Consider the following 24222-nt stretch of genomic DNA (forward strand, 5'->3'; position numbering starts at 1 on the left):
TGCAAGGAAGATGTCATCCTTCCATATCTACTACATCTGGCGCAGTCGGGCCTTAATGTCCATTCCATTAAGGTTCATCTGGCTGCTTTGACTGCCTACAGGAAAGGCCCTTCACAGACTTCCTTCTTCCAGATCCCTGTGATCAAAGATTTTTTGGAAGGCTTGAAGAAAGTATTCCCTCCTGTCAGGCTTCCTTCGCCTTCGTGGGACTTGAATGTGGTGCTGTCCAGATTGATGAAGGAGCCTTTTGAACCCATTCATAAGGCTTCGTTGCAGCACCAGTCCTGGAAGGCGGCGTTCCTTGTGGCCATTACATCGGCCCGCAGGGTGAGTGAGATTCAGGCGCTTTGTTGCCAAGAACCTTATACTGTGTTTCATGCTGCTAAGGTTGTTATGCGTACTCACCCTAAGTTTCTTCCCAAGGTTGTTTCTGATTTTCATATCAATCAGACTATCACTTTGCCTACGTTCTTTCAGAATCCGTCATCTCCAGCGGAAAGGTCTTTACATTCCCTGGATGTGAGGAGGGTGCTGAAGTTTTATCTTGATAAGACTAAAGATATTCGTAGGTCAGACCAATTGTTCATTAATTATGGCTCAGTCAGGACAGGTCTTGCTACCTCTAAACAGTCCATCTCGAGGTGGATTGTGTCCTGCATACAATTGTGTTACTGCAAAGCTAATAAGACCTTAGGGGGTAAACCTAAGGCTCATTCCACCAGAGGCAAAGCTGCCACGACAGCTATGCTTCGTAATGTTCCCTTTGCAGAGATCTGCAAGGCGGCCACTTGGAAGTCGGTCTATACCTTTGCTAAGCATTACTGCCTGGATACTGATGCCAGGGCAGACGCTCAGGTTGGGCAGGCTTCGCTGCGGAATTTGTTCGCACAATAGTGGCGTAATTTCATATTCTCCACCGCCGCTTGATGTGGGGATGGGCTTGCCATTCTATTCACTAGATTATGACTATACACAGAGATCCCCTACTACAGAAGGAGTAGTTTCTGTCCTGTAACTCCAGTTCTGTAGTAGGGGTATCTCTGTTATAGTCATAAGCACCCTCCCGCCTCCCTGGTGGAGATTTGTTCAGGTACATAATGCTACAGGTCTGGCGTTTTTACGCCTTCAAAAAGAACTGAAACTAAGTTGGACCTGCTATGCATTCTGGGATACTGGGAGAAGGTTCTGGAAGGTTCCTTAAAGGCACAGTATCCTATTTAAGCCACATAATGGCAGCCTATGGGGCTTGTCTGTCCAGGTTCTTCTCTCTATCATTCCTGAGGGATTTTGCTGTTAAGCAAGGGAAATCTGTACAGGCTTTGCTGTTTTGTGGATTTTGTGGTGGAATTTCTAGTTGAAGTACTGGACAGTGTAGCCTTTTTTGGCTGCATTATCTGTCTTTAAATTCTCTCTTAAGTGTCTATGCATTTCTGCATTTTTTGACACTGTAAGAGATTATTTTTGATTGCTCCGGGGTCCACGCACATGGGCGGGACTATTCACTAGATTATGACTATAACAGAGATACCCCTACTACAGAACTGGAGTTACAGGACAGAAACTACTCCTTTTACAACAAGGAAACCACCACTGGCAAAGCCAAAAGGCTGGCAGCTAACGCTATTGCCTTCCCAACGTTTGTTATATTTGGCACTTGAATTGAACCCCACCCTTAACCAATGCAACCTTTTACACTGTAAATTCGAGTGATATTTTGTCGAATAAAATTATAATTGTATTTTCCGATTGCAAGTGTTGAGCAGTTTGGGTGAGATGTTCTGATCGAACATGTCTGACCAGAATTATCCTAGCTTCATTGATTATAAAGAGCACGACCCTGAAAGTAAATGGAGGCGTTAACGCAGGAGGTAATGTAAACTATTTGCAATGGTAGCCTGTTTTAGGATAACAGGGTGGCAGTCTGTCTGCAGCGAGGCACAGATGATCATTAGGTTGTCTGCTATTGATCCAATATTCTTTTCGAATTAGTTTGCATTTACAACACCTGCTGGGGGGCATCATTCTCTATATTTTTTGTTATTGCAAAAAGGATTGACTGCTGCCAAATCTCTAGCAAATTGTGATGGCACTTCATTCTTTTCAGGACTCAGATTGACATGCTTTTGTTTATACTCCCAACTATAAAGTGCCCAGCTCCGATTGGTAGACCATCATGTGGATTAAAATTTGAGTCTACAGCAGCCCCCTTTTGTGAAGCTCCTGACAGTGAATGGAGGGCCGGGTGACGGTCCGCCATCAAATGAATACAGTTGAAACAAAGATTCATCTGTACCCCTCTGCAAACTCATAACACCTACTTTTTTTTAACCCTGGCTATGTCATCTTTAATTGAACGTCCTGTCACCCACCCCAACCTTAGATAATATACAAGTGGACTTAACGTTTCCACTCTCTGCACTCACCTCTTACCTCACAGCCCCATGTCTCAAAGCACTTTTAGACCACTTGATATCAACTACGCGTTATTGCTACTTTATCTACTCTTTATCACTTTAGACAGCTCTCCCTTTTTCTGGAGGACCGTGGGACGAGGGCGACCCTGCTGCTATTCTTATGCTTGACCTCCGTGCTGGGTTCGATTCTGTATCCCATAATATCTTGGTCATGAAGTACTGGAACAGTAGCATCGGTGGCAAAGGTCTGCGCTGCCTGGCCTCATTCATGCAGGGACACACCTTTCAGGTTTCACAAAAGCCATTTCATTTGACGGTTCGCTCTTTGCAGCAAGGAGTGCCACAGGGCTCTTCACTGAGGCCAGCCCTTTCCAATGTCAAGTTTGGCCCTCTGGCTGAGGTGATTGAGCATTATGGCTTTACTATTATTTCATATGCTGATGACACATCACTTATCACCATATCTCAGAACAGCGATCTCATGGTCTCTTTCCTCCGCGCTTGTTTGTCACAGGTTGCTGCTTGGATGGACCATAACTGTTTGAAGCTGAATCTCAGGAAGATGGGGTCCTGGTGCTGGACAAGCACTTCAATATATGGTCCAATGCTTGGTAACACGACAGCCTTGGTCTTCTACCACCTCCCAAGCCCAAGGTCAAGAACCAGGGAATCTGGCTTGACGAGAAACTTCCTTTAATGTTCAGACTTTTGCCCTTGCAGGAAAGTTTTTTGGGATGTTGAGATCCTTGAAGGAAATTATCCATCTCCTACCTGACTCTGCCCCAAAACTGTATTCCAGGCTCTGGTCTAATTTAGATTAGACCACTGTCATGTTCTTAACCTGGGCATTTCCCACTTCCGGGTGAAAAGGCTTCAACGGGCTCAAAACACAGCAGCTCAGACATTGCTTAGACTTCCTACTTGCACCATCTTTCAGTACCACATTGAAGAAACAACACGGGTTGCCAGGACTCTTTCCATTCAAGGCCCCACCAATCTAAAGTTCATGATCATTCCTTATGTCCCAACTAGAAATCTGAGATCGGCCGTCTCAAAATTGGCCTCTGTCTCAAAATGTAAAAAGCCTGAATTGCTGGAAGCGCCTTTTTTCAGTTGACACCAAGAGTTTGGAACTCCCTACCCTCTAAACTGCAGCTAGCCCCTTCTGAAACTATTTTCCAGAAAAGCTGAAAAGCTGACTCTCTAGATCTGGCTAAGATTTTGCCAGTCGTTGAGTAACACTTTTTTCTGAAGTCCGTATTCTAGCCCTGTGACACTTCGTAAGAAGTAGCCATGCACTCTACAAGTTGTATTAATATTTATTATTATTTGTATTATTATTATTATCGTTACATTTACTCAGTCCTTGTATGTGATTTCAGAAAGGTTGCCCATTCGATGGTATTCTCACATACCACTGCTGGAAACTCCATTTTTGCAAGCCTGCTCCTGTCTTCTCTTAGCTCTGACCTGCTGTGTCCTGCTCTTCAGTCAACTTTTAGTTTATGTGCCAAAGCAATACTCATGCTGCAATTTTTCCCCCTCACATCAGCTTCTTCTACTGGCTAGCATAACCGCAAGCTGTTATATACCAAAGAAACCATTGCATACCATCCATCCTGATGGACAGCTAGACAGCTACTATCCCCTGCCATCCATCACCGCTAAGATCTCTAAAACTCAACCCATGTTTTTCTGCCCAGTCTTCCATTTTTGGAATTCTCTTCTAGTACACTCCATTCATAGCGACTTTTCCTGCATAGTTTTCTGGACCTGGACAAATATGCATTTCTCTTTCACATATTGCTGCTCATACATTTAAAAATGGATAGAGCACCACATTGCCCCTGCAGCTAGGATGAAGCATCATGTCTAAGCTTTCCATATTATCTGTCATAACAATAACAATATTTTGAACCCACCAGTGAAAGATATCTGAGCGTAATTTGAGGGTGAGGTTGCAGCAGAGAGATGCCCTCCTACCAGAGTCCTTCTCCAAGTCCGAGAAGGTAAATTAGAAGCAGAAGCCTAATCCTGTAACATCTGCAGACAGTCGTTTTCATGGCCCAGGAAGTGTCCCATCACCGCGGTGCCGTTTGACCTGAAGTGGCTGTCTGTGGCCAGCCTCTGCCCGCCAGTGGAGGGATGACTTGATGGGAGGTGTGGTTACTGCAGCTCACCTTACTCCCCTCCTCCGAAACATTTGAATTTGCTTGTTTCTGGGGTGGTGGGCATTCTGATCCTTTAGGCTTCTGGCAGGCTTCTGTGGTGAGGCTCAAGCTACTATTTTTGGAACCACAGACTCTTGCTAATGCCAGGGTGCAGTCTGCTACGAAAGAAAAAGCCGCCACAAGCAGATGTTGTACCTATTTCTGTACACTAAGAGTAGTTCTTCTCAGCATTTTGCTGCCACACATAAAGGATCATGGCACAACAAGTTAGGCACGAGGGCCCAGAGCCCTCTTCTTTAGGTTGACATGAAATTAACTAAATAACATTTCCAGGAAGTGAACCTGCCCAACCAATCTAATTGTGAATACATAATAGCACAATTATCTGTAGAATGGTGTGTGCTAAATTATTTTTAATAACCATCTTCCATTTAAAGCTTTTTAAAGCGATGAGTTAATCCTGCTAGTAATTTCATTCTAGTTGATATTTTTGTTTTCCCTTTAGACCACTTGTTTTATATTTTTGTGTGTGGTATTCTATACAGAGTCTGTGCTGTTGTGGTAAGATTGGTTTGGCAGTCCTTTTGGACAAAGAAAGGCAAAAATCGAAAACACATAATACCGTATTTGCTTGAAGGTGACAAATGTGCTTGTACTGTGGGACTAGTTTCATTGATGATTTCGTGATCACCACGAATAATCGAGACAGATCACAGCGTGAGCTCTGCTAGTGAATGGCACTGTACAAGAGCCCTGTTAAAATGGTACTCTGGAGGGGGGTCCTCCTTGGTTTACTCTTGATTAGTGCTATTGTTCCCGCCCAACCGTTTTAGTTTGGGACCTTTTCCCTAGTGGGAGTTTTCTTAAGGGGTTGAATTTTTGGTGCGACAGATGCTTCCCGTTTCGAAGTGTAGGGTGGGGGGTTTGGGGGGTACCTAGGAGGGGGAAGTCCGTTGACTTCCAAAGGTTTGTTGTTTTCAGCCGCCTACGGGCCGCTATTCAGCTCAGCTCAGTCGCTCCTCTGCTTTTGTTAATACCGCCCGCGGGCGGAAGGTTGCAGCTCCTCCTTCTACCGACACATCACGTTGGGTAGCTCCAGTCCTGACACTTACCCCGACTGTGTTGCGCTCCCACCGACTGAGGCCCCCACAGGTTGTTACAGGGGGTGACTGCGGGCGACCGCCCCTCTCCCCTTGCTCAATGCCCAGACCTCTGCTGGCCCTGCTTTGCTGCCGTGCCTCCCCGCCGCTGTGGCGCAGTGTGCTGGGTTCTTTTTCCCTGAGTGCCCCCCCTATGGGTTGCACGTTCCCCAACGAATCCCCTCCCCGCATGACATACACACTGATTAAACCCTTACACGTCCTCTCTTGGAACGTCAATGGCCTTCTTGACCGTATTAAGCGCACAGCTGTTCTCCGGGTGGCCCATCGCCACGCGGCTGACGTTCTCCTTATCCAGGAGACCCACCTGCTGGGAACGCAATGTAACTTCCTGGCCCGGTACGGATTTGCGACGGTTTGGCATTCAGGGTTTTAACGGGGGTCCCGAGGGGTTGCGATCCTGATCCGGAGAGGGCTTCCCTTCACCCTGGTTAAAGCAGACACAGACCCGCAAGGGCGCTACGTTGCGGTATCTGGCATGGTGGAGGGGTGTCCTCTGAACGTCCTGAACCTCTATGTTCCGCCGGCCCTCCTGTCCCCGACGCCTCGGTGCCTCACGCAGATTATTTCCTCCTTTCCCTATGGTCTTACGGTGGTGGGCGGAGACTTTAACGCCGTCCTGCAGCCCCAGCGAGACGCGACTGGGACCCCGTCTGCGTCCCGAACCTCCTCTGCAGCGGCCTTGACGAGCTGGGTTTCGGCTCTGGGGCTCTGCGATGTGTGGCGCGTATGGAATCCCCGCGAGTCGCAGTACACCCACATGTCGGCTTCCCACCACACCCACTCCCGCATCGACCTTCTCCTCCTTCCGGATACTGACTGTCATCTGGTCTCCGGTATGACTATCCTGCCCAGGGGACTCTCCGACCATTCCCCCGTCTCCCTCCGCCTCGGATTAGCCCCGACGGGCCCTCGACCGGTCTGGCGCCTCAACGCATGGTTCCTACAAGACCCCGTACTGGTGGACACGTTAGAGCAGGAGCTCACCCACTACTTTGCCACCAATGAGGGATCGGTTTCCTCGCCTGGCACCCTTTGGGAGGCCGGCAAGGCTGTGATTCGTGGGGTGGCTAGGGGACTTGTCCATGCCAAACGGGCAGACCGGCTGGCCCGGCTTGTGCAGTGGGAGTCCCGAGCTGCCCAACTAGAGGCTGCGTTGGCTCTTGCTGGCCGTGAGGACCCCACTCGGCAGCTGGCGTTGCTTCGAGAGGAGATCCGCCAAATCTCACTAGACTCGGCCCAAATGTTGTGGCGCTCCTCGGTGGTGCGGGTGAACGGCTGGGGCGATAAAAATGGCAAGCTCCTCCACAACCTGGTCTCCTACCCCAGGATCCACCAGATCATTCCTGAAATCCAAGCCTCGGATGGCAGCCTTCAGGTAATAGCCGACACCTTTGCAGCATTCTACGCTCGCCTCTACGCAGAGCGACCAGCTGACGCGTCCTTAACTTCCCTCTTGGGTGGTGCTGATGCCCGTCTCCCCTCCCTCGCTCGTGAAGCTGCAGAGGCCCTGGAGAAGCCCTTCACCCCAGACGAAGTCCGAGAGGCTATCCCCTCCTTCATTCCGGTAAAACACCTGGCCCGGGTGGGTTTCCGCAGGAGTCCTACGCCATCTTCCGAGATATCCTAGCCCCTCAACTGTTGGGCCTGTTCTGACAGGTGCTGGATACTGGCTCCTTTCCCCACGAATCGGATTTGGCCACGATCGTGGTCATCCCCAAGACCCAACCGCCTTCCACGAACTGTGCAGACTTTCGTCCCATCTCTCTTATCAACAATGAAATTAAACTCTTTGCCAGGATGCTGGCCCAGAGGCTCAAACCCCACCTACAAGATCTGGTCCTCCCGGACCAATGCGGCTTTATGCCGGCCAGGGGCACTCGCCACTGCATCCGCCGCCTTCACCTCGCGTTAGCCCACCGGGCCCGCCTAACCCCATACTTGGCCCTCCTCTTTCTCGATTTCGAGAAGGCCTTTGACACGGTGGGGTGGGCATACTTACAGGATGTGCTGGAGGCGATGGGCTTCGGACCGATTTTCCGCCGATACATTGGGGTCCTCTATGCCAACCCTAAGGCCCGAGTGTTGGTCAACGGGGCTCTCTCAGAGGCATTCCCGATCTGTAGGGGTACGCGCCAGGGGTGTCCCCTCTCCCCACTCCTATTCGCGTTAGCGATGGAGCCACTGGCGACGCTCATCCGACAGGAAACCCTCGTCCAGGGCTGGGCCTGGAACGAAAACCATGCAGACAAAATAGCCCTCTACGCTGACGATGTGCTCCTGTACCTCGTGGACCCGGCGACTTCAGGCCCCAAATGCCTGCACATCCTCATGGAATTCGAGAGGGTCTCTGGCCTTCGCCTCAATGCGGCCAAGTCCACCCTGCTTCCGTTGTATCCTTCCCCTGACTGCTTTGATTGGCAGTCAACCATCCCCCTCAGACATCACTCGGTGAAGTACCTGGGAATATGGGTGGCCCTCCTACCGGAGCTGGAATGGGCACTGAACATTACCCCCCTGGTGACTCGGATGAGGTCAGACCTTAAAAGATGGCAAACCATCCCCCTTAACCCCCTGGGGCGCAGCACGTTGTTTAAAATGATGGTCCTCCCCCGCTTCCTGTATGCCATGCAAAACGTCTCCAGTCCCCTCTCTCACTCCTGGTTCCGCGAACTCGACGGGGCACTGTCCCGATTCCTTTGGGGCGGTGGACGGCCGCGGGTCTCTCTAGCCCATAGTCGCATTCCCTCCTTTGACGGAGGCTTGGGGGTGACTTATCTCTACCTCTACTACCTCGCCACCAAGCTGATAGTTATACACGACTGGTACGCGGGCAGCTGGTCCGAACCAGCGTACCGCGTGGAACTGGACGATGTGGACTTCTCTCGGATCCAGGCGTTTTTGTACGGTAGCCCGGTGCCCCAAACGATGGCGCCCATCACCAGGACGGTCCTCCTAGCCTGGCGCGCCCCCTGCGTCACACGGGATGGGATCGTAAACTTACTCGTCAGACGCCTCTCTGGCACGGCACTTGGCACCGAGAGTTGTCGTCCCCGGTCGGATTTCCCCAATGGGACCTCATCGGGTTGTCGGTACTTGGAGATGTCTGGGTGGGAGACCATATCCGTGCCTTCACCGACCTGCAGCAGTGCCATGCCCTCCCCCATGCCCAACACTACCGATACCTGCAGCTGCGCCATGCCTTCCACGCGCACCTCCCCTCATCGTCCACCCTCCCAGAGTTTAGCCCGCTGGAAGCGTAGCTGATGATGGGGAATCTGGGTAGGGGGGGCGTCTCCCGCATATATCGTTCCCTTGTAAATAACGGCCCTGCATCCTTGGACCAGCTTCGCACCCGGTGGGAGGGATGGGTGGGCCCCTTGGAGGAGGCAGATTGGAGAGATGCCCTGATGGCTCCACGCACTTTGACCATGTCCTCCAAACTGCGCCTAATCCAGACATATTTCCTACATGTGGCTTACCTCACCCCGGAGCGCATTTTTCCGCGCCCGCCTGCGTCCCTCCCCAGACTGCCCGAGATGTGGCTTCTCCCCTGCTGACTTCTATCACATGACATGGCTGTGCCCGATATTGGAGAGGTTCTGGAGGGGGGTGGAGCCGGAAATCACACAGACCCTGGGTTGGGAGGTGCCCCATGACCCATTGCGACTACTGCTGGGGATCTTTGATGGCCTGGATGTGTCAAGGATGGATAAACGTCTACTGGGAACGGCGGTGGCTGTGGCTAAGCGGGATATAGCGCGCCAATGGTCCCGGCCCGATGCTCCCACAGTGGGCGGGTGGAGGAGAGGGGTGGACTGGTGCGGCACCCAGGAGGAGGCCTTGTTCGAATCCAGAGGTTGCCCAGAGATGTTCCTCAAAATATGGGGGGAATGGTTCAATGTGACTCTGCCTTAGGTCCGGAGGTAATGAATGTCCTATGGTGCACTACCACTGTCGCACGAGAGGAATTGCTGGACTGGAGTGGGCTGATCCCTTCTATACGTGTCGATGCTCATGTACCGTTGTCTTTATTGATTTGCGAGCTATTCTTAATGAATTTCTTGCTGTTTTATATGCTTAATAAAGTTGTTTATTAAAAAAAAAAATGGTACTCTGCTACTCTGTAAATGTAAGCATCATTTCAAGCAGGATTTATACCAGTGGGGGTTCTTTCTTTGGTGCTTGGAAAAACACATTCAGTGAAAAAAAAAAAAATGATTACAAGCATTTATTTTAGCTGACACTTATTTTCACCATGTGTAGAAGAAAGTCTTCTTATCTACAATTAATCAGGCCATTTTTATGGACATTTTCATGAAGTATTATTACATCTATATAAAATGATTAGGTTGATGCAGCAGATAAGCACGCAAATTTTAAAAACTAAAAAAGTTTAAAAATGAACAATTGCTGTTTGGTAGACTAACACATGACCTGTTTAAGGAGCTTCAAAACAAAGCTGTAAAATTGATGGATTTTACTACCTGGGAAATGTATTCAAAGTCGATTTTTCTGCATTTTCTGCATCTTGGTGGACTCTCCTCAGAGGAGTCCGCTTTGGAATCTGTGTCTTTGATGCTTAACCCCTGGGCTGCATTGCTAATGTGTGGGTTGCCAGTGCTTGCGGCTTGAAGTGTCTCCTTTGTCTCACGCAGGCGCAGTACGCTCTCGAGCTGCATGGGCGGATCCAGTCCGCCAGCATGGACTCCAAGCTGGAAGCCCTGAAGGACCTGGCCCGCTCCTCCAGGGACGTCACCTTCGCCCAAGAGTTCATAAACTTGGATGGGGTTTCTCTCCTGACGCAGCTGGTGGAAAGTGGCAACGAGTGAGTTTATTTTTAGGAGCTGATAAAGGGTGTAAAGATCAAAGCATCACCGTTTTAGGCTGAGGCCACTTGGAATTGTGTGTACCCAATTGATCTAAATGTTAAGAAGACTGCCAGGAACAGGAATATAAAAAGGCTTGCTGCTCCTTAAACAATGTGCTTGTAGTAACTTAAAACGCTTCCTTAGTTCTCGTCTTTAAAAGGAAACTGATATTTATTTAGAAGTGCCCTCAGGGAGAGCGGACGCTGCAGTGCCAAAGAAAGCTGGGTGCATGAGAAAGAACACTTGCATGCTGCACTAGCGGTGCTTAAAATGGAAATACAGAAGTGCAGGTACTCATCATTTAGAGTACATGTTTGCTCCTGAAAAGTGCTGGTGCTCTCCCATTAAATGTACTGCAGCAGTGCTGAGAAGTGCAGGTACTCTCCTTTTAAATTAAAAAAGTGCAGGTGATTACGATGGTGGGCGGACTTGGTCGCCTGCTATGTAGCAGTGTTTGGGACCACCCGGTCCCACCACTGCGATTAAGATGCGCCCTGGGCTTTTGACATTCCGTGCGGTGCTGCAACCAGCAGCACCGCCCGTAATGTCAAAAGCCCGGGCACAGCATTTCACTACACTACGTGGCAGGCACCACGCGGTGCCTGCCACTTGGTGCAAAGGAAATGCAGCGACCTCCCACACACGCAAGGGGGTCCCGCAACGGGCCCTTAAATCCAATCCCCACCAGCCTTTCCATGGCGGCATTGCTGCCATGGAAAGGCCTTTGTGGACCCACATCCTAATGTGGTGGACTGTGCTAGGCACCGCCACCATATTAGTGGCCCTGCTCCGTCCGCCATGCAATCGGTGCAATTGCCTTAGGTGGTGAAGCGGTGGACGGACTTTGCGTCAGCCGCGGTACCCACCGCCATCCTAACTTGGTGGTGTGATGGCGGAAGGAGGTGGCGGTCCTTCCTCCACCATAATGACCCCCTTAGTTCCAGACTGTACCTGCCCATTTAAAGCAGTGTGTCCTAAACTGTTTTAGGCGCGATCACATAGCGCGCTGTGCTGAGAGATGCAGTCTTTTCGATGTACTCCTCGCTGTTAGTGCCTCTGAAGAAAGACTTGAAAATTACACTTTGAGGCTGGTGCATACGGAATATGAGGACACGCAGGCAGGGTGCATCACCATCAGCGTTCAATCGAGAAAATGTTTGGGAGGTGCAGCTCCCAGTGCACACTACTCTATTGCACTTGACAACAGAAATTACATTTTACAAACGGGTTATGTTTTGTGACACACCCCTCTTTGTAGACTTCAATTTACTGATCCTTGACAGAAGCAATAAACTGTTGGATAAGTGAGATAATGCAAATAATGTTTGGACTCTGAGGCAGAATCTTGCAGCCTTGTTAAGATGCAGAAGAGATCTGTCACTGGAATAGGAGACGAGGTCAACATACACAGTGCTAGAACTATGGAACTGTTGAGTGATGCAGAGAAAGTTTTGGACCACTCAGCTGGGAGTCATTGTAAACAATGTCACTAGGATAAGATTTGATGTGTTGGATTTGAATTGCAGTTCAAATCTATGCATGCAAGCTTTAGTACAAATATAACAATATAACAGCGCTTTGATTGGGCCTGGCAGGGACGGCCACTCTGTCCGCCCTTGTTAGCATTGGGCATTAACGCGCTGTTAATATTCGTTAGACAGTGCCATGTCAAATTTGGAAATTGAGTGAGGTGCAAGAAGTAGCCTTAGGATCTTTATGCTGATGTTATCCTAACCCCAGCAAACCAAGGGGCATGTCGTTCATGATTCCGAAAACAGCAGTTCCTGCCAACTCTTAGGCAGGACCAAATCTGTGGTACATACTTTGGAATGGAAGTTTATGACGCAAGTGGTGGCCAACCACTTTGCTGGAAGCAGGAATGTGGTTTGTTAAAAATGTGTACACTCGTTTTCCATGCACGTGCTTGTATGCGACCAGTCACGGTTTTAAATAACAAGGAGAAGAGTGTAACCTACTTAGCAATTCACAATGGGGAAATGTGTTAAAAAAATGAAAAGGTCTACAGTCCAACCCTTGTTTCTAGAGGCGTTCCAACAGACTATTTTATGGTAACGCGCTCAGTTTGATTCTAGAGATGCATTCCTCGTTATTCTGTCTGTCTTAGAATCTCCGTATACCCTTACAAAGGATTTTCTATACAAGGAGAGAATGTTTTTTCTGTTGTTGGTGTTTTTTTATGTTCACCACCGTCGAAATCCATTCTTCTGAATCTTTGGGCGAGTTTAAAGTGAGATTGACATGGTTATAGAAATTAATATTTTTGGCCTTGGGTACTTTTAAGAAGGTTGTGCAGTAGTTTGGATGTCTGTGCTGGCATAGGAGTATGCTGTAGCTTCTTTAAGTTTCTAAAGTTTGAGAAAGTTGCTAAACTTTGAGAAATATGGCCCATCCGCTGCTTGTATAATGTGTGTTTAGGTCCGTCTTGAAATATCACTTATTTTCCATTCCAGTGCTTATATGTTTGTTCTTTCGGAGTAGTACTGGAGCATACACCACTGTGCCACACTCATAATGAGCTGAGATATATGCCGGGTTTGTCTCCTATGATAAACAAAAATGTGCAGGAGCCATAGCATTGCTCTGGAGCTGATCACAGAAGCGGCAGTCCTATTATTGGTGTTATGCCATTTGTATACAAATCTATGGACTTTGATGGGGCTTGCTCCTGAAGACAGTCCGAGTGTAGCCTTACTAGTCTTACGGAAACCACCACCCTTTGCCAGAGATGGATGGCGAAGGAGCTAGTGTTCACTTGTTTGTGAACCGAAATATTGTGTATCCTTTTGAACCACCACAATCCAGGTTGTTGGCAAGATCCATAAATGTGTGCTATTATATACAATTGGAATGTAACCTTCCAGGACGAGTTTTCACCCCTCGCATTATCATCTTTACCTCTGACACTGCCCCAGGAGGAGATGTGCCTTCTTTGCAGTTGCAAGCTGCAGAGAGAATGGCACAATACCTACCCCAACATCATTTTATACGGAACAAGGAGTTGCATTGCCACCGAACCATTACAACACAGCACATTTTATTTACTTAGTGAAACTGGCAGTTTTGAAACGTCACCACTAACTAATCACTCTTTGTTTAAAAGTGTGGTGAATTTGTGTAATTTCTAAGCTCAATCATCCCTTTATATACATGCGGAAAAATACCTGTTTCTTAAGGTATCCCTTGTGTCGAGTTGATGAGTATCAAATGTAAAAAACAGAAGAGTGCTGAACCTAATAAACCAGTTATGCCTTATTTATATTGTAAGTAACATTATAGCAAGTTTGGTAAATATCTTCATTATTTCATAGTCTGCAAATAATTTTTAGTTAAAATGGGTGTGTTACCACACCAACGCTCGCTCACCTAGTGATTAAAACATTCACTCCTTTGTATTCACAGAAGAGTAGAAATCTGACTTGAAAGTGTGCTTTGGATCAGAATGCATATTTTGAGTACTTAAATTCACTTTCATGCATGGTGTATTCGCTGAAATATATTCAAGGGAGAAATATGGTTTGTTTTGCTCACCCTTTCTTCCTGATATTAACTATTAGTATAAGGTGGACTTCAATCATTTCTTGAACGCGCTGTACGTGACAACTTCTGCATTTCTCATTATATTTGCCCATACTGTGATGTTGTTAAGGATGTCCTTGTCAATGTCGTGTGGGTTGTATGTCGTTACAACGCATATTTTTACAACGCATGCCATTACAACGCATTTTTTACAGCCCAATATCCATTACAACGCATGCCATTACAACGAATTTCCATAAACTACCATTACAACGCATTCCATTACAACGCATACTACCTTTACAACGCATATAATTACAACGCATACCATTACAAAGCATAATTGGTAAGTATTGGATAGTATAGGGGTAAATATTACTATTCTAACTCCAGGGGGGTGCAACAGTAGGGTAGGTGTTGGATAGTGTAGGGATAAAAATGACTATTCTAACTCCAGTGGGTGCAACAGTAGGGTAGGTGTTGGATAGTGTAGGGGTAAAAATGTCTATTCTAACTCCAGGGGGTGCAACAGTAGGGTAAGTGTTGGATAGCGTAGGGGTACTATGCGTTGTAATGGTATGCGTTGTAATGGTATGCGTTGTAATGGTATGCGTTGTAATGGTATGCGTTGTAATGGTATGCGTTGTAGTGTCATGCGTTGTAATGGTTGCGTTCTAATGACATGCGTTGTAATGGATGCTGCATTGTAAAAGTTTCGTTGTAATGGAAGTGTGTTGTAAAAGTTGCGTTGTAAACGTTGTTCCCCACCCTAATACATTAGCCCAAAGTCGCATGCGGCTGTTCTCCACCTCATGGCCTTTGCTATGCTTGGCTACAGATCCTGGTCTGTAGCCCCCCTGACCAAAATGTTGTAACCCAAACACAGACTTGCATGCACTTTGGCTGTTTGCAATGGGGTCAGGTGGCAGGGCATTGGCTGTAATAGTCTCCATTACGAGCGCCTGTGCAGCCAATCCCTGCTGTGCAAGGCCACTGTGGTGATTGTCTGCGGGGCTTGCCCTTTGGGTAGGCCCTACAACTAACCTCGAGTTTCCATCCCCTTGCTTCAACCATACCTGCAGGACTTTGTATCCGAGCCTGTGTCCAGACTCCAGAGTGAACACGCCCATGAACACAGACTTTGTATTTGTGCAATAAAATCACCAAAACATGTAATATCGCATTTTGTATCAAATCTTTAATTATAAAGAGATCTATCCCCATTAATATAAGTAGTTGAGGAGTATCGCATTGTAGTGACATTTTCCCGCTACAGTAGCATTCTATTTCACACCGGTGCATATTGGCAATGTGAATTATGTCCCTTCTTATGTAGAAATTGCCACCTCGCTTATGCGATATTCTGTCTTCTGCACCTAATAGAATACATAAAGGTTGAGGGCACACCACACATCCATCAACCATGGCCCAGCAACCACAAAGGCGGTGGGACATTCTCGGCCTCGCCGAGTTGCCTGCGACAGGGCAACGAGGCATTGATTGAAATGCTAAGTTATGAATGTTCAACTCGTTTTTTTTTTCAAGAAACCTCAAAACTCTTCCGAACCCTTTTTGGCTTGGCTTCTCTTGAAAAACCTCATGCTATTTACGTCTCCCAAATGTGGCTCCTATGTAATTATTGAGCGCCTGACACATTCTTTAGACGCAGGAATGTCTCGTGTGCAGTAGAAAAATGTCTCGGAAACCAAGCCCTTGACTGCGTATGGAAACTCAGCAGACGTGCCTTGTAATCTGCAACGCAGCTTGATCAAAACTGAGGGTAAAATGCATGTGTTTCAGTTGAGCCGCAATTGCTTTACGAATCGGGAGCCCTCCCCCCCACCCGCTTCTTTTTGGCTGTTTGAGAAATAAATTCAGTGTCACGGCTGCTAAATTATCCCAGGGGAAACTGTGTCCACGCCAGGGAACTTCAGAAATATGAATCTACCTGGGACTTAGCCAGAAGATGGGTTAGTGCAGTGTGTTTTGGAAGGACAGAGGTGTGCCAGGAGAAGGGCATGGTTTCCATCCGGAGTGTAAGAGAGAATACTTTTAAAGGTGGTGTAGTGCTGAAGGAGAGAGTTTCTCAAGCCTTCCACCATCACGATTCAACTTTCCTTAAGTAACACAGACTTTTTGTTTGAGTGAATCTCTCTAACTGAAAAACACCCATGAGCCCGTTGCTCACACTTCCACTGAAGCCTGAGGAGGTCATATGTTTTGGGCAGCTATGGTCTGCTTCAAAGTGTTTGGACTCTTTCTGATGTGCCACTCAGAATAAAGTCCCTGGAAAAAACCATTCTGAACACAAACGAAATTCTCTTCCAGAAGGACATCCTTGTGTCCTTCGGCTGAGAGCCTGCCTACCCATTTTAGCTACTGTATCCAGAACACCCAACCTGGGAATCCTCAGCCAATGGGCAATGAAGAAAAGGTAGTTTGGTTGCGTTGCATGTGTTTGCTAGAATTATAAAAGGTTTTAGTGATAACCTCTTCATCGTTTCTACATTGTCGGCTGTAAAGTTCTTTTCTACTCACAGATACACTCCATCCGCTTTGGTACCCCAATCCAGAGACGCAAAATCCATCACAACATATGTCCCTGTAACAAAAGCATGTCACATACATGCCCTTGCATTGTGACTAGCAGCGAATTACATCTTTCACTCTCCCTCATAATCATCAGTGTCTTTTATCCCATCAAAAACACAGTATACATATTTGACCTATTCGAACTCCCCATCTGTCATACAAACATGGGGCACACGTACATCCACCCACTATCTTGTTATAAAAGTCTGCAGTGCAACCGCTTATACTAAACACAGAGCCGCCTTGACATTTTTTAAATTCCATTTGCTAGCTTCTCCTTGTCAGCCTACTAATCCACCTTGCCCCTGGCTAATACAAGAATTCATAAAATAAGTTAAAACTTTGCAGCAGACTCCACAGCCACTCACAAAGACTACACGTTTTGAGTACCAAAAACATGAAGAAATTCATCCTCTGCCTGGTTAACACCCTTGATCTGATCTCCCTGGTCATCTCCCCAATCACTGTAAGAGAAGAACACTATACCTCACCCTCTCCTGTCTGAACACATCATCTTGATATGGTCTGACTACCAAACCTGTCCTTTTCACTATTGTACTTTGCTCAAAGCCCCACAGAAGTCAACATATGACCTCTTTGTCACCACTCAATGATTGAAAACCTCCACACCAGTGGGACTATAACATTACCTCTCCTCACTACTCCCATCACAGCACATTGACATACTTGCCATTCACTCAACACAACCCGTAGCCTTGAAAATGACAGACACTCGACCATTCATTTTCATTTTATGTTTTATAGAGCGCCTGGTGACCCGAAGGCATCCCCGCGCTATCGAGATGTGAGATCCTGGAGAGGGAGACCGGGGGAACTATATGGGAAAAAGGAAGGTTTTAAGTTTTTTACGGAATAGGGGGAGACAGGGTTCCAGACGCAGATTGCGAGGAAGAGCGTTCCATTTTAAGGAGGCATTGACCGAGAAGCGGCGGCCACCGGTGCGCGACTTCTTGAATTTAGGAACTATGGCCAGATGTTCGCTGTCAGAGCGAAGGTTTCTGGGGGCTTTGTAGGGGATGACCATGTCTTTAAGAGCGGCAGGGCCAGCCCCGTTAATAAGTTTATGCGTGGTGCACAGGGCCTTGAACTCTACACGCTGGCGAACAGGAAGCCAGTGCAGAGCTTTGAGGGCCGGTTTGGTCGAGGCTCTGGGCGGGAGGTTCAAGATGAGCCTCGCCGCAGCGTTTTGTGCACGTTGGAGTTTGGCCAGGGTGAAGTCAGGGGCTCCGAGGTACGCGGCGTTCCCATAGTCAAGCCGGGCTAATATAAGCCCTTGAACCAATAGTTTCCTGGATAGGGGAGGAAGGAGCGGGAGGATCTTACGGATTGACCGCATGAGGCCAAAGCATGTTCCAGCGGTCTTGGCTGCCTGGGTCCTCATGGAGAGGTCCTGCTCCAGCCAGAATCCCAATGTTTTAATTTCTTTCTTAGGCGTGGGGATGTTCCCGAAGGCATCCGGCCACACTGATGGAGGGATGGAAGACCATTTATTGCCTAGGAGCATGATTTCGGTTTTTGCACCGTTCAGTTTCAAGGAGGATTCGCACATCCAGGTGTGGATATCCTGCAAACAGTTCAATAGATTATCTGGGTGCTTGTCAAGGTGCGAAAGAGACACGACAAGTTGCGTGTCGTCAGCATAGTTTACTATTTTTATCCCGTAAGGGGTCACAACATCTTCCAAGGGGGCCATGTAAACATTAAACAGGGTGGGACTAAGCGAAGACCCCTGGGGTACTCCACATGTGAGAGGGAAGGGGTCTGAACGAGAATTGCCATCCCACACCTGAAATGAACGACCGGCTAGGAAGGAGTCGATCCATGCATATGCAGTTCCCCCAATTCCTGCCCTGGCCAGGCGATGGAGGAGGACACGGTGATCCACCGTATCAAAGGCGGCACTGAGATCCAGGAGGATCACTGCCACTGATCCTCCTGAATCCAGGATACATCTGGCCTCCTTGATGACGGAGAGGAGGGCAGTGTCTGTGCCCTGGCCCGGCCGGAATCCTGTTTGCGACTGACGCAGAATTTTGTTAGTCTCAAGGAATTGGGAAAGTTGCACGTTAGCTAATTTCTCAGCCATCTTGCTGATGCAGGGAAGGAGCGAAATGGGTCTGTAATTGGCTATGTCGTCCGGGTCCAATTGGGGTTTTTTCAAAAGGGCCTTGACGACAGCGCTCTTCCAGTTTGGAGGGACTGAGCCTTGGTGAAAAGAGATGTTAATTAGATCCATGATGGTGGGGTTTATGCTTGGCGACACAGTTTTTAGGAGTCTGACAGGGGCCGGGTCAAGGGGGGAACCGCTTTTCATTTTGGCCATCGTGGCGGTGACCTCAGTGAGGGAGACGGCTCTGAAGGAGGTCAACCGTGAGCTGTTAGTGCAAGTGGCTGTATCAGCCTGATTGAGCGGGCTGATTGAGGGGAGGGAATCCAAAATCCGCGAGATTTTGGAATTGAAGTAAGTAGCTAGGTCCTTACTTCTATCCGGGGGAGGGGGAAGAACAGCCGAGGTTGTAGGGATGTTAAGTAGTTCCTTGACTATCAGGTAGGATTCTTTAGCAGAATTGGTCGCATTTTTTATTCTATTATCATAGAATGTGGCCTTCGCTAGTTTTATAGCTGATTTGTATCGTTTGACCGAGCTATTGTAGGTATCCTTATTACTATGGAGCCAGTTTTTTCTCCACTGTCTCTCAGCCTTTTTACACTCTTTGCGGAGGTCTCGGAGTTCCGGGGTGTACCATAGGGCATGGCCCTTTATCCTATTTTTGATCTCACGATTTTTTAGAGGAATAATACTGTCAAGGGAAGAGGATATCCAATGTCTGAATTGGGTGTCAGCCTCGGACGGGTCCCCCGCGAGGCTAGGGGTGGAGGAGTCCAGTGCTTTGGCCCAATCCTCCGATGAGAGTCTGGCCCACGATCTATCTCTGGTTAAGATAGGGGGATTGTGGAGTTTCTTGTATGCCCCGGGGAGGTGGAATGTGACCAGAAAGTGGTCCGTCCAGGGCAGAGGTAGAGAATTAATGTATTGGAGGGAGGGGATGTTAGAGAACACCGGGTCGAGTAGGTGCCCTTTTATATGTGTTGGGCCGGTATTGGCAAGAAGGAGACCATGAGCCGCCAGATCACGGATTAGGTCAGCTGCTCCTATATCCAGGGGATCGTTGAAATGGATATTTAGGTCTCCTGTTATTAGGAAGTTCGATGTTAGATGGGCCAAGGAAGAAACAGTGTCCAAAAGAGTCGCTGCAAAGGGGGCAGAGTGACCGGGAGGCCGGTAGACCAAAAGGCCTGACAGGGAGCTGGTCGGAGTTAGCTGGATCGTAAAGAGGCAGCTCTCTGATTCCCGAATAGCAATCTCATTGATTCGACAAACGAGGTGGTCCCTGTGGAGGATAGCTAATCCACCTCCTCTTCCTGAGGGGCGTGGTTGAGACAGGATAAGGAAGCCCGGGGGCAGAGCCAGTACTATGTCCGAGTTTGAATGCTCAGTGATCCACGTTTCTGTCAGGAAAAGTATGTCCAGGTTGAGATCGACAATGAGATGGTTAATAAGCAGGGCATGCTTGGGGAGCGATCTGCAGTTGAGTGTCGCAATTTTGAGGACAGGGGGTGGAACCGGGGGTTTTGGTAGAAGTAACTTGCCCGGTTTGCAGTTGTTACAGCTAGAATAGGAAACATTAGGGTCCTGCCTGCCATGACATGTGTTCTTTTTACTGGGCCTTAGGCTAAGGAGCTCTCTACGTGAGTAGCTTACCTTTGTGCCGACAGGGACGGGCATAGCGTCTGGCCCTGGGCCCGGTCGGGCGCGGACGGGCGCAGACGGGCTTGCCTTAGGCGCGCCTTCGGCGCGCAAACGGCGCTCCCGCTGCGCTCGTCCGCTGCGCTGGTGAGGCCGGCACATTTGTAGTCTCTTGGGTGGGCGTGGCCTCGGAGTGGGCGTGGCTATCGCCTTTGGGCGTTTCCTGCTTCAGCGCGGGGTCGCTGTGACAGGGGCTCGGAGAGGGAGGTAAGAGCGCGTTCAAGGTCGGTGCTTTTAAGCAAGTTTGCCCGGTTAAAACTGGTTTTAAAAGTATAAACACAGAGGAAATAGTGCAATTTTAAAAAACAGAACAAACACAGTCCTCCGGCTTCCGCCTCAGAGGATGACAACAATCAATTGCAGTCCGCTTTCGATCAGCGTATAAGTAGTCTCTGGGGTGGGCGTGGCCATACCAATAACATAAAACAGAGCAAATCTAAAATAGTATCTAAACATGTAAAACAAATTCAACAATCTCCAGCATACCAAACTGAAAGAGTGACACAAATTATGCTTGAAAATCAATGATTTGCAAATTATCTTAAAAGCTTCAGTGAGGGAAGGCCACTCTCCAGAGGCATAAAACATTGCATTAACCCACTTCCTCTGCCTGCCTCTACTCAATACAGAAATTCCTACATCAACTATTTTTCATCAACAGAATCAATAAATAGCACAATTATAACCTGACAACTACACCTCTGACAATGACACTGTACGTCGACACATCATGCCCACTAGCTAACACATACACTCTCCTCACTCAGCAAGACCTCTCTGACAACCTCTCTTGTTTCAAGGCTGCTTCTTATGAGAACAGTATTGTTCTCTCCTCCATCACTATATCACACTCAGAGAAGCACACTGCCCTGTCACTGTCAACATACCCCTTTGCACTGGAACATTCATCACCTCTCTAAAAAGCACAACTCTCCTAGACCCTGAAAAAGTACAAATTTCTGCCCTACACCTATTCACCTTTTCCATGCAAAACATTAGATCCCTTACTGACTCCACCAACCTCCAACATGTGTACCAGTCGATCATCTACCACAGATGCAGCTCAGAAATGGTATTTATGCAGGTAGCTGTTGACACCGCCCGTAGTGGACAAAGCTGAGTTCTGCATACTTGTGCTGATTTCCCTTTTGCTTTCAACACCATCGATACCACCCCCTATTTATCACCTTCTTCTCTGACATCTACTCCACCAAATCAGCCCCTATGTGTTTTTCCTCCTTTGTCTTGGTCCGTCAGTAACTCGTACAGAGGAAGCCCTGTAGATGATCTCTACTCTGGCACTTGTCTGGCTCCACAAGGTTCCATTGTTGCAGTGATTGTGTTCAATTCTACATGGAACCCAAATTGCCTTTGTTCACTACTTAGGACATCACAATCCATCAGGAGCCTAAATGTACCCACCTCAACTTCTAAGTGCTGTGAGTACACTCCATCCATCACTCTTGATATTATCCAGTTCTGACTGGCTGGGACAACTCGACTTAAATCCAGCAGCAAAAAAAGTGAGGGATTGGAAGGCTGATAAAAACCAAAGTAGAGCCTTGTTATCAAGCTCCTTTCTTGTAATCTTGAGGGTGTCACCTTTCCCCATAGAAAATGTGCAATGTCTCATAACTTGGTTACTGATTTAAATGTCTGATTTAAGACCTAAGCCGTTAAGGAGGAGGAGCAAGGAAAGCGTTGTGGGAGGGGGTTGGCGTGACGTGAAGAGCAGGCCAGGCGTTGCCGGACAGGTGGGCTCAAGCTTCGCTTTGATGGTCCCCCGCAAGCGTTTGATGCTGCGGTGTGACGAGGTGGGCTGGTGGCACTTTGAGCTCATTATCGATGCGAGCGGCACAGTCTCGGTGCAAACTGGCCCGTACATGGTAGTGAAGAGCCTAAAAGCTTGATTTAAGCTCGCTGAGCCACACCAAGGGTCCTGGACCTGAGGGGCACCACTGGAGGGTCAGGAACTCGTTGCAGCTGGGTCCAGCAGCTGTTTGGAAAGCCTTTTATGTCCCTGAGGATCAGATCAGGAGGCCAGCAAACTAGTGCTTTGAGTCACTCAGGGTGCATGGGTTCAAGACGAGGGTGCAGGTCCTGTTCTTCCTCCCCCAGCAGGCAGCAGGGCAGTAGTTCCTTCAGAGCACCAGCCCAGCAGATTGACAGTCGTTTCAGCTGTACAGCAGTCCTTCTTCCCGGCAGAATATCCACAGGTCCAGAAGTGTACTGAAGTGGTGGTGTCTGAGGTCCAGTATTTATTCCCAGTTGTGCCTTTGATGTAGGGGGAGAGGCATCAAGAAGTTTCCCTTTGTAGTCCCTAGGCATTCTGCCTTCCCTGACCTGGCTCCTGACTAACTACAGGGTGTATGCAGCCTTTGGATGGAGGCAGAACACAGCCTATTCAAGTGTCAGTGGGACCTTGCCCTGGTCCTCCCTCCCAACCTGCCAGGGATTGCTCATCCTGGCTCACCTAAGCTCCCTATAATGAGCAGCTGTGTAGGGGGAATACACAAAGCTCAACTGTCAGCTACACCCAGTCATGTTATGCAGAGACGGGCTGCAGGCACCAAATGGCTAAGGTAAGAAGATTCCAATATTTTAAAAGCGGTGTTTTTAGAATTACAATTTAAAAACTGACTTCTTCATAAGTTAGGATTTTAAATTGTGTTTTCAGATACACGAAACATGAAGGGGATTACCTGTTCCCATTTGAAAATTACACTCATAAAATGTAATAAGGTAATTCCAATGTTAACTCATGGGAGAGATAGGCCTTGCAATAGTGAAGAGCTAATTCAAGAGTTTTTACTACCAGGACATGTAAAATCTAAACATTCATATCGTACATTTTAAATACATCACATCCTGCCCTCTGGACTGACCAGGGCCTATCCTAGGGGTGACCTATGTGTATTAAAAAGAAAGTTTTGGGTTTGGCAAAAGGTTTACTTTGTCAGGTCGAAATTGCAGTTTAAAACTGCACACACAGGCTGCACTGCCAGGCCTGAGCAATTTTTAAAGAGATACTTAAGAAGGTGGCCTATTCAGTGCTGCAGGCCTTCTAGTAGCATTACATTTACAGGCCGTAGGCACAGGTAGTGCCACTTTACTAGGGGCTTACAACTAAATTAAATATGTCAAGGGAGTATAAGCCAATGTCACCATGTTTTAAGTGACAAGGGCAAGCACTTTAGCACTGGTTAGCAGTGATAAAGTGTACAGAGTCCTAAGGTCAACAAAAACAAATTCAACTAAAGTAGGTGGAGTGAAGGCAAAATATTTGGGGATTACCCTGCAGAGAAGACCAAGTCCAACAAAGGGCATAAATGTTTTTCTGCTACATAGTCAAATTCTGGAATAACGTTCTCCACACCCCGGCCATTTCAGGAATAATCCAAAATCATCATTATTGTAGCAAAACATTTCTGAGGTGACCTGTTAAGGACACCTCTCGGCAGGTACCCTTGAATTGCCCATTGTTATGTTATGTTATGTTATGAAAATGTATTCGGCGCACAGCTGCCCCAGCGATGGAGCGTCCTGGCGCCTGACAAGGTAACCAACACAACACAACTAAAAAGACAGCAGACTAGAAAGGAACAGGTTCAAAGAAATAAAAAAGTCTTGATGGCCCTACGAAATAAA

At 47.9% G+C, this 24222-nt stretch overlaps 1 protein-coding gene across 2 annotated transcripts in view; it reads left to right on the forward strand.

Moving 5' to 3' along the window:
• ELMO1 (engulfment and cell motility 1) overlaps positions 1–24222 on the forward strand; it is a 1412865-nt gene that overhangs the window by 426148 nt on the left and 962495 nt on the right. For both annotated transcript variants that reach the window (XM_078688215.1, XM_078688216.1), the window contains one exon: positions 10404–10573. In XM_078688215.1, coding sequence (XP_078544341.1) covers positions 10404–10573 — 170 coding nt within the window. The remainder of the gene's footprint in view (positions 1–10403; positions 10574–24222) is intronic.

The sequence above is a fragment of the Lissotriton helveticus genome, chromosome 4_1, assembly GCF_964261635.1.
Source record: "Lissotriton helveticus chromosome 4_1, aLisHel1.1, whole genome shotgun sequence".
Classification (NCBI taxonomy): Eukaryota; Metazoa; Chordata; class Amphibia; order Caudata; family Salamandridae; genus Lissotriton; species Lissotriton helveticus.